The 11,776-nt window shown below is 33.4% G+C and overlaps 1 protein-coding gene across 1 annotated transcript; it reads left to right on the forward strand.

Annotated features, from left to right (window-relative positions):
• On the forward strand, nt 6,024-10,505 carry LOC107639409 (U2 small nuclear ribonucleoprotein A'; the record flags this gene model as incomplete). The annotated part of the gene is given in 8 exon segments (XM_016342899.2): nt 6,024-6,109; nt 6,187-6,227; nt 6,374-6,503; nt 6,594-6,799; nt 7,569-7,742; nt 8,591-8,641; nt 9,257-9,430; nt 10,178-10,505. Coding segments are annotated over 8 exon segments (864 nt in total). The 3' UTR covers nt 10,184-10,505.

Below are 11,776 nucleotides of genomic sequence, written 5' to 3' on the forward strand. Positions count from 1 at the left end.
ATGCCATTTATTCTAATCCTAATATCTCTTTTATAATTATTAACTTAATTGTTGGAATCACTTGCAGATATTACCTCTATTTGACTCGAAGATTCTAGTTGAATAAAAATATTTAATTTTTGAAGATCAACCTAGGTTGATACTGCTAAATAGTATTATATGAACAAAAAAAATGATAGAATAAACGGATAATAGCTATAAAATTTTTAATTTTTATTATAATTTAGGTGAATTTTATTAAAACTCTTATCGAATTAGTTTGCTTAATAAACTTCTCATATGTTGTAATAAGAATGGGATGTGGATGCCCATTTTCATGCAGCACTCACATTCTCAAAGAAGGAATAATAATTAATGAATGTTGAAAATGATCCCCCTCATACATGTATAAATAGAGGCCTTTGCCTCCGAGAAAAGCAAGCAAATAATAAATCACAAATCAATTCTCTCTCTTATTTTACTGAGCAATATTTCTCTTTCTCATTTTATATATATATATATATATATATATATATATCTCTCTCTTATTCTATATAAATTACATCATATAATATTAAGTGAATAGATAAATTTCTTACATTATAGTGAGATACGAGCATATCTATATTTCTATATTTTATATTTATTTCTCTTCTTTATTTATTTATTTTACAACACGTTATCAGTACGAGACTCTGATCAAATTTTTAAGGAAGACTCAGGTAACAAATTTTCATTATGTCGAAGCTCTCTCATCTTGAATTCAATGCTCTTGATATATCTGGAAACAATTATTTATCATGGATATTAGATGCTGAAATCCATCTTGATTCAATGGATCTTGGAGATACCATTAAGACTGAAAATAATGCATCCCAGAAGGATAAAGCCAAAGCCATGATTTTTCTTCGTCGTCATCTTGACGAAGGATTGAAAAATGAATATCTCACATTAAAAGATCATGTAGATCTTTGGAAAGACCTTGAAAAAAGGTATAATCATCAGAAAACGGTGATACTTCCTCAAGCTCGATATGAATGGACGCACTTGCGTTTACAAGATTTTAAATCTATAAATGAATATAATTCTGCAATGTTTCGAATCACCTCACGAATGAAATTATGTGGGGAAAAGATAACTGATCATCATATGTTGGAGAAAACTTTCTCAGCCTTCCATGCCTCGAATGTGCTCCTACAGCAGCAGTATCGAGAAAAAGGGGTTTAAAAACATTCTGAGTTAATTTCTTGCCTTCTTGTTGCTGAACGCAACAATGAATTGCTATTGAAAAATCATGAAGCATGCCCGGCTGGCACCGCCCCATTTCCTGAAGTAAATGCGGAAAATTACCCCAGAAGAGGTAAATGGCAAGGTTTTAATAACAAGAAAAATTATGGAAGAAAAAGAAATTATATTCAAAAGAGAGGATCTCAACAGAAGTAGGACAAAGAAAGAAATATCGGACAGAATAAATTAACAGAGGATAAGTGTTTCTGTTGTGGTGGAAAGGGCCATTGGTCACGTACCTGCCGTACCCCAAGGCACCTAGTCGATCTTTACCAAGCATCCTTGAAAAAGGACGACAAGGGAAAAGAATCGAATTTCGTTTCAAATGATGCTGAAAATTCCACCACTCATTATGATGTATCTGATTTCTTTGAGGATTCTAAAGGAAATATTGGTCATTTGATCAATGATGGAATAGTTTAAAATGTAGGATTGTTACGTATCCATGTAAATAAATAATGTAAAGAACTTATTAAGTTTTATTTTATATGTATTTAAGTTTCAAAAGTAATGTATATAAATAATGAAATATTAATGTTTATGAATTTTGAAATCATTAAATGTGTTATGTTTTAAAATAAAATTTTAGTATATGATATTATTGTTATGTACAGTATTTCTTAGGAAAATAATTCCGATCAAATATTCAATTTAACTGTACATACTACTCATTTTATTATTATTATTTGTCTTTGAAGAGAATGACAAGGATATGTAATGAAGATGTATGCCTTGCGGATAGTGCAAGTTCGCACACTATTCTCAAAAGTGATATATATTTTACCAATCTTGTGCCAAAAGAAGAATATGTTAATACTATTATTGGCTCAGGCAATGTGATAGAAGGCTCCGGAAGAGCTATAATTTTGTTTCCTGGAGGAACAAAATTTATAATAAATAATGCACTGTTGTCTACCAAGTCTCGAAGAAACTTGTTGAGTTTTAAAGATATTCACCGAAATGGATATCATATTGAGACTATGAATGAGGGAAATCATGAGTACTTATGTATCACAACTCATGATTCAAATAAAAAATTTATATTAGAAAAATTACCCTCACTTTCATCTGGGTTATATTATACCATACTTAGTGCAATTGAATCACATGCCACTGTAAACCAGAAGTTTACTAGACCAAATGAATTCATAACTTGGCATGATAGATTGGGTCATCCGGGAACAACCATGATGCGGAGAATTATTGAAAACTCCCATGGACATTCACTAAAGAACCAGAAGATTCTTAAAACTAGTGAATTTTGTTGTGCTGTATGTTCTTAGGGAAAGTTAATATTAAGGCCATCACCGGTAAAGATTGGATTTGAGTCCCCTGAATTCCTAGAAAGGATTCAAGGTGATATATGTGGACCTATTCATCCACCATGTGGATCTTTTAGATATTTTATGGTCCTAATAGACGCATCTTCAAGATGGTCACATGTGTGCTTATTATCTTCTCGCAACCTGGCGTTTGCGAGATTATTGACTCAAATTATTCGATTAAAAGCACAATTTCCAGAAAATCCAATTAAAGCAATTCGTCTTGATAAATGCTGGTGAATTTACTTCCCAAATTTTTTATGCTTATTGTATGGCTAATGGAATAAGTGTTGAACATCCAGTAGCTTATGTTCACACACAAAATGGGTTATAGCAGAATCGCTTATTAAACGCCTCCAATTAATTGCTAGACCCTTGCTTATGAGAACAAATCTCCCAACCTCGGTTTGGGGGCATGCTATTTTACATGCCGCAACACTTATTCGTTTGAGGCCAACGAGTTCTCTCCTATGCAATTAGCCTTTGGCCAGCAGCCAAATGTTTCCCATTTAAGAATATTTAGGTGTGCGATATATGTTCCCATTGCACCACCTAATCGCACTAAAATAGGACCCCAAAGAAAATTGGGGATATATGTTGGATATGATTCTCCCTCTATAGTGAGGTATCTTGAGATACAAACTGGAGATGTATTTAAAGCCCGTTTTGCGGATTGTCATTTTGATGAATCAAAATTTTCAACATTGGGGGGAGAGAATAAGCTTCCTGAAAAGGAACTTAATTGGAATGCATCATCCTTGATGCATTTAGATCCTCGATCAGGGCAATGTGAACTCGAAGTTCAAAAGATTATACATTTGCAAAGAATAGCAAATGAATTGCCTGATGCATTTTCCGATACAAAGAGGATAACCAAATCTTATATACCAGCGAAAAATGCCCCAATACGAATTGATGTCCCAGTTGGACAAATTGCCACCGAAGCAAATACACGCCAGAAGCGTGGCAGGCCTGTCGGTTCCAAAGACAAAAATCCTCGAAAGAGAAAAGAGGTAAATATTATTCCTATTGAAAAAGACATAGTAGAGACATCTGCAGTTGTCCAAAATTCTGATATAGTTTTAACGCCAGAAGACGTTCAGGTACCTGAAAATAGTGAAAATGTCGAGATCTTAATAAATTATGTCTTTACAGGAGAGAAATGGGATCGAAATAAGACAATTGTCAATGAAATATTTGCATATAATGTGGCATTAAATATCATGCATGAAAGTAAGGAGCTTGAGCCAAGATAAGTCGAAGAATGTCGACAAAGAAATGATTGGCCAAAATGGGAAGCAGCCATGAAGGCTGAATTAGACTCACTTGCAAAACGTGAAGTTTTTGGACCTGTAGTCCGTACACCTGAAGATGTAAAACCTGTTGGATACCGATGGGTATTTGTGAGAAAACGAAATGAGAAAAATGAAGTTGTGCGCTATAAAGCCCGACTTGTGGCACAAGGTTTTTCACAAAGGCCCGGTATAGATTATGAAAAAACGTATTCCCCTGTAGTGGATGCGATAACATTGCGTTATTTGGTCAGTTTATCTGCATATCATAAACTGCATATGCATTTAATGGATGTGGTAACAGCCTACTTATACGGCTCATTAGATCGGGATATCTATATGAAAGTCCCTGAAGGACTAAAGATATTTAAACCATCCAATGAATATTCGCAAGGGTTATACTCAGTCAAATTGCAAAGATCTTTATATGGTCTGAAGCAATCTGAACGAATGTGGTAAAATCGTCTTACTGAGTATCTGGCCAAAAATGGATTCAAGAATGATGATATCTGTCCATGAGTTTTCATAAAGAAAACTACATCTGGATTCATTATTATTGCTGTGTACGTTGATGATTTAAATATCATTGGGACTCCTGAAGAGATTCCAACAATAATATAAACTCTAAAAGAAGAGTTTGAGATGAAAGATCTTGAAAGGACTAAATTTTGTCTCGGCCTGCAGATCGAGCATATAAAAAAATGGGATCTTTATTCATCAAACAACATACACAAAAAAGATCTTGAAGAGATTTTATATGGATAAGTCACATCCCTTGAGTACCCCAATGATCGTAAGATCTTTGGATGTGGAGAAGGATCAATTCCGTCATAAAGAAGAAAATGAAGATATCCTTGGTCCTGAAGTACCATATCTTAGTGCCATTGGAGCGCTAATGTATCTTGCTAATAATACAAGACCTGATATATCATTTACTGTGAATTTACTAGCAAGGTATAGTTCCTCTCCAACCAGAAGACATTGGAGTGGAATCAAGCAAATCTTTCGATATCTTCATGGAACGGTTGATATGGGATTATTTTATCCCTATGGATTGATTTTGAGACATTAAATGATGTCGGCAAGAGGGGGAGACTGTACTCTTTTTTCCTTGGTTAAGTTTTTTTTTCCCATTGGGTTTTTCTCGACAAGGTTTTTAATGAGGCAGTCCCCATCACAAAAGATATTATACTCTTTTTCCTTCACTAAGGTTTTTCCCACAGGGTTTTCCTTTAGTAAGGTTTTAATGAGGCAATAATCCTAAATGGGCATCCAAGGAGGAGTGTTGTGATAAGAATGGGACGTAGATGCCCATTCTCATGCAGTACTCACATTCTCAAAGAAGGAATAATAATTAATGATGTTGAAATTGATCCCCCTCATACATGTATAAATAGGGGCCTTTGTCTCCGAAAAAAGCAAGCAAGTAATAAATCACAAATCAATTCTCTCTCTTATTTTACTGAGCAATATTTCTCTTTCTCATTATATATATATCCCTCTCTTATTTTATATACATTACATCATATAATATTAAGTGAATAGATAAATTTCTTACATTATAGTGAGATACGAGCATATTTATATTTCTATATTTTATATTTATTTCTCTTCTTTATTTATTTATTTTACAACATCTATTTCTTTTTTATCTCTTAATCAAACTTTATTTTTTGGCACAACCACTGAACTTTATGTGTTTATATAATAAAAATTTTTGTACTTTTTATTCTGTTTTTAATTTATACCTTTTTATATCTTCTATTATTAAATGACTGTTTTATTATCTTGAATTTTACTTGAGTAACCAAATTCTTTGAGACTTAATAAATAATTCTGTGCCATTTTTTTTCTCAGGTTGCTACAGAGCCAGCACTTCAATATCACTCTTGAGTCGTGCGTGCCGCCTTACTAGGAAGCTACAGCCGCAGAGGTGACCGGTGCCGACCCAAAGCACCTTCTTCGCATCTCCTCCTTCTCTTTCGCGGTACTCTAAACACCAACCAGTCTTTCAATTCGTTTTCTTCTTTTTCTCGCTTTCAACGTTTCCCATATATCTCAACTCATTTTTTTTTGTTCTCACAGCATCTAAACCCTAACCTAAACAGCTAAACCCTTTCTTACACTCAGAAAAGAAGAAGAGAGATATGGTGAGGCTCACCGCTGATTTGATCTGGAAAAGCCCTCATTTCTTCAATGCCGTCAAAGAACGCGAGTTAGACCTTCGAGGTATATTATATATTTCTCCATTTCTCACTCTTTTCCTCTCTTTAATTAATTAAATTGCTTCTCTTTTTTGTTTTCAGGCAACAAGATCCCTGTAATCGAAAACTTGGGAGCTACTGAGGTGCACAAAATTTCGGTCTTTTGCTTTGAAGTTTTTATTTTTTATGCTTCAAGTAATATATTAGGTTGACTTTTCCTATTTTTCGTTCCAAATGTAGCATTGGTTTTGGTTCCCCTTGGTGTTGGTAAATTTTGTGTTTCTTGCAGGATCAATTTGACACCATTGATTTATCTGACAATGAGATTGTGAAGCTAGAAAATTTACCCTATCTTAACCGGTTGGGAACTATGCTCATAAATAATAATAGAATTACCAGAATTAACCCTAACATTGGAGGTACAGTTTTAGCTTTGCATTGTTCATATCAATGTTGCACTTGGTTATACAGCATGTAACTTACTTGCCTTGTGATTTTTTACAATGCAGAATTCTTGCCAAAGTTGCATACGCTAGTTCTCACGAACAACAGGATTGTCAACTTAGTCGAAATTGATCCCCTCGCGTCCCTTCCGAAGCTCCAGTACCTTAGCTTGCTAGACAACAACATTACGAAGAAGCAGAATTACAGGCTTTATGTTATTCACAAGCTGAAGTCTCTTAGGGTTTTAGATTTCAAGAAAGTGAAAAACAAGGTATAGGTTATCATTTTTGTCGCTTTTGATAGTTTGGTCCCTAGATTTTTCTTTGGAATATGACAGTTATGAAATTTTGATAATGCCTACTTTCAATTAATAAATTAACGGTTTCAGCTAGAAAACCAGAAGTAAACCTTGAACACGTTGATTCCATGTGTTAGCTTTACTGTGTATAAATTTTTTATTAGGCAGCTATAGTTTTTACTCTGGTTAAGCATTCTTTGGCTAAGTGACTTGAAAATTAAACTGGACATTGCCATAAATTGCAATGTCTATTGGATGATGATGATGTATGTTGATATGGTTTATATAATCTGCTTTAGGATATCTATTCATAATTCATAAGGTTTATCTTGTATTTACTTGTTATAGGATTATCTTAGATATCATCATCTTATCTGTGTGTATAACTATTTGGGTGATGCTATGGTGAAGAGTGAAGATTATTTCTTTTAGTAGAGAAAAAACCCACCAAAAAAATTTGTCATGTGCAATGTTCTAAATTTAGTAAAAATCTTAACTCTTCACCTAATTCTACTCCTCACCAAGAAATTCCCTAACTATTTATATGTCTTGTATGTTTATGTTGTTGTTATTCAGAGTGTGTCTGAGAAATATATAAGTAAAATATTTAGCCCTTCTCCACTTTTCATTCTTCTCAGCTTTGTTAAGGAAATTAACAATATATTGTTGGGTTTATTTCTTATTACCAACTCCACTTCCCCCATTAATTATAGGACTAAGGATTGTTCTTTGAAATTAATAGGAAAGATTGGAGGCAAAGCGCTTGTTTGATTCAAGGGAAGCTATAGATGAAGTTCAAAAGTCACCGCCAAAAAGAATTTCACCTCCTGAAACTCCAAATGTTCCAGAAGTTGCTGAAGAACAACAGACGCCCAAAGTGGTTGCTCCCACACCAGAGCAAATCATTGCTATTAAGGTATAAACTATAAAGAGAAGTGAACGTAGCTTTTGTGAGCCTTATTGCTAATAGGTGTGATCATGTGACATGCACTTACATTTTTGATTCAGATCTATAATTAATGCATTTGAAGCTACTTGACTGAAAATTTGTAGATGAGATGGTTAGCTACTTCTTTTCACCCATAGCTTAACAACTAACTATCTATAGCCAGCTGCTCCAAAGTGAAGGGAGACACACAGTGACAACCTTGAATCCCATATAGATTTGTTCCATATAGAAGAAGTCACCTTACATGACTCAAATGAGTTTCTTTTATTTTTTTTCTCTCTTGAATTTGTGATGATATTTGTCAATAGCATTGAGGTATTACTACTATTCACCACCGTTTGCAGACTGCAGAAAAAATCTTGAGCTTAGACTGTTGCAGTTTTGCTTCTTGATTTGTTCTGCATAATATTAACATTTTGGATGGATGAAACTTCTTAATCTGTTCTGCTTTAGTTTTATTTTGTCGCATGCATAGAAAATGCCACGGATATGCAAGTGATGTCCCCAACTAAATATATTACAGGACCTTGGAAAGTAACTTTGTACTGCACAATTCATTATCTTTTAAGTTAGTGTAAGGGTCTCATTTTTGCCCACCATTGATTCATTTCACAAGTTCTTTTAATAGTTAATCATTGTCTAATAAATCATCTTTCATGCATATGAGATATTATCTGAATTAAGAAATCATTGTTGTTTTAGATTTTAGTAATTGATTATCTTGATGAGCTATAAATTTCAAATTATCTGTGAATCTGGTGCAACAAGTTGTTAACTCTGTTATGTGTGTTTTAACATATTTCTGCTGTGTGCAGGCTGCCATTGTGAATTCACAGACCCTTGAAGAAGTTGCAAGACTTGAAAAGGTCCTTGCATTTCTAGATCTGATGTTCACTTGTTCAATTTTAATTTTTGCTCTCAGCTGTTTACTTCTTAGATGACCTTTTCTTCTGATTGCTCATTTTTGTAAAGAGAATCTGTTGTCCTTTGTATTCCTCCTCTGCTGTCTAATTTTCTCTTTAATCACAAAACAAAAAAATCATTGAGATTGTCAAGAACATCATACCATGATTTTCAAAGTTAATAATAAAATGAGATCTCAAATGACCTGTTATTTTAACTGTTTGCTAGCCTTAAAAGTTTATAGACAAGATCTTTGTTCGTAAAAAGAAGAAAAACTATTTAGTTCTTGTTAACAAGGTAAGCTCAATAGCGGCCCTAAACTTGAGTATGTGTGTTTAGGTGAAGCAGAATGCTGTCTAGAAAATGAAAGAAAACTATTTTAGATTCTTGCTACAAGGGTAATCAAAATTGATAGTTCCCCTAAACTTGCGGAGCACACAATTATGGGAAGCCTTGATATGATATTTCCTTTGGCTGTTATCTTCGTTGAGGATTTCTTTTCATCTAACTTCAATTTCTTATCTATGGTTAAAAATTGATGCTAATGCAACACATTTGATTTGGTGATATGGTGACAGGCACTGAAGTCTGGTCAGCTTCCAGCCGATTTTGAAGGTTTGAATGACAATATGGTGTTGGATAATGCTCATGAAAAGCATGAGGAGACGATTCAAGAAAGCAAAGATCAAGCTGACGGTGAATCTGATGATACGAAAGAGCAGAAGGATACTGATACTTCTCCAATGGAACAGGTATGATACCATATTATGCTCCTGTCGAACATATATCTTCTGTATGTAGTACCTAGCAGTTTTATTTGGTTCTAGTATGCAAAACTAAATAATTAGTTCAAAAACTAAAATTACAATATTATGTTGTTGCTTGTTTGTCACAACTGTAGTTTACTTCTTTCATTCCATTTTTAATCATGAAAGGAATAAATGAGTGGAGGCTTAGAAGTATGCATTCAATGGTTTGCAAAAGGTTATAGATATAAAATATCTCAACTCTAGAAGAATGAGTGCATGTAGTTCTTATTACTGTTGCAGTTGCCTAATTGTTTTATATCCATATATAGTGTATATTCTTTTGTTCTCATCTTGTACTAGATCTGTTCATGTTTCTAACCATCATATTAGGCATTGAAAATAGAGAGCATGCAATGATATACGGGGCATCCATTGCACTATGAATTATTTGAAGTTTGAGTAATGCTAAGGAACCAACTTTTTTCGACCAATATCAGCCAATTTTTTTAATAAATTATCTGTCTGAAATTCTAGACCTTAAATTATAACTCTTAACCCTATATCTTAAATTATAAACCTAAATCCTTAAGTTGGCTAAGATTGGCCAACTAAAAGTTGGTTTCTATATTTTCTTGAAGAAAAAATGCTTCTAAAGAAGTTTAATTTCCTTTGAACTGCTTTGAGTTGATGAATATTGCAGTTGTCTGTGTTTCTTGGCTTGTCATCAATTTTCATTACATTTTTTTTCAGGAGTAGAGCAAGGATTTTGTAGTATTCCTATAGCCTCGCGAATTTCTTCAATGTTGGGTTCTAGGGTAAAAAATCTAGGTGATTTTCCTAGGTGTGCTTGATGAAGCTCCAGCCTCCAGACATGTACCAAAGTGTGTAGGACTAAATAGGCAAGTATTTTAAACCATTTTTGAGTCTCTTGAATTGTTTGGTACTTAGGGTTTCTTTTCCGATCATGATGTATCAATGCTTTAGTGTTTTCATGTATTGAAAAGTTGTCTTCACTCTTCACAATGAATATGATACTTTCGTCCATAGTCACTCATTTGCAGGCTTCTTAAGATGTCCAGCACATGACCAATATATAAGAAAAAAAGCGACCTGAAACTTTGTGCTCGTTTGTTTTTGAAAAAATGTTTTCAATGAAACAAGATTGCACTTGAAAACTTGTCACCAAGAAAATGAAGCTATTCTGTGATTTTGAAAAGATATAATGTTTTGACAATAGTTTGAGCGAATGAAATTTCTTGATGACGTGATTTTCTTAAGGCGTTAACTGTGACAATACACAATAGTCCCACATAGTATGAAATTAGGAATTAGGCCTGTACACATCCAAGTAATATTGCCATCGAAGTCTAACAAAGTAGGCTCAATCCTTACAAAAATCACTCTCATTAAAAAGAGTGTGGTTACACGCATATATATTATTCTTCCAACCAAGTTATTTACGTTCACGACCATAGCTTTACATTATCGTCATCGTTTTTTAATTCTTCTTCTCCGCGTTTCTTTTCCTTCTTCTTCTTCGCTTGTTTTCTTCTCCGAGTTTTGAATTATGTAGAATGAGGAGTCCAAATGTATTTTAATTCACTAAAAAATGAACCAAAATTATGTAATGATTACAACACAATTAACTCATAAATGAACCGAAATTACATAACAATTGTGATATATAAATTCGGTTCGAAAACAAATACACAAACAAGATGGAATCATGAATAAAAACACATCTAAAATCAATTTTGGATCAGACAACGTCATTAATATGTTTCTTCTTTTTTGTTTGATATTTTTTTTTTTAGTTTTATTCCTCTCAAGAGAGTAAATCAAGAAGAATTTTGAAAAAATGAAATAAGAAGGAGAAGATGAAGAAGAAAAAGATGAAAAAGAAGAAGAAGAAGCAGTAGAAGATGAGGAGAAAGTTTTGAATTATGCAGGACAACGAATCCAAATGCATCTTAATTCACTCAGAAATGAACCGAAATTGCGCAATGAATTGCGACACAATTAACACAAATAAATCGAAATTACATAATGATTGTGACACAATTAATTCAGAAACAAAAAGAAGCCAAGTAAAGAATCTGCAGGTTTGAGAAGTAATGGATGTTAATAATAAAAGATTTTCAACATGAACTTAGAGATTTTTGCATGGGGATTGCAAGTTCAACTGAGGAGAATTTAGCTACAACAGAGGAAAAGATTTTTGAAAAAGGTCTTTTAGAGAAAAGGAGTATATTCATGGTATCTCTTATATTAAATTTATAATTCATATCAGAACTATTTGCGAGATTTCATTTTCTGGGGTTGTAAAAGTTGATGAAATACGCTTTTCTT

The sequence above is a fragment of the Arachis ipaensis genome, chromosome B04 (genome assembly GCF_000816755.2).
Source record: "Arachis ipaensis cultivar K30076 chromosome B04, Araip1.1, whole genome shotgun sequence".
NCBI classification, from domain to species: Eukaryota; Viridiplantae; Streptophyta; class Magnoliopsida; order Fabales; family Fabaceae; genus Arachis; species Arachis ipaensis.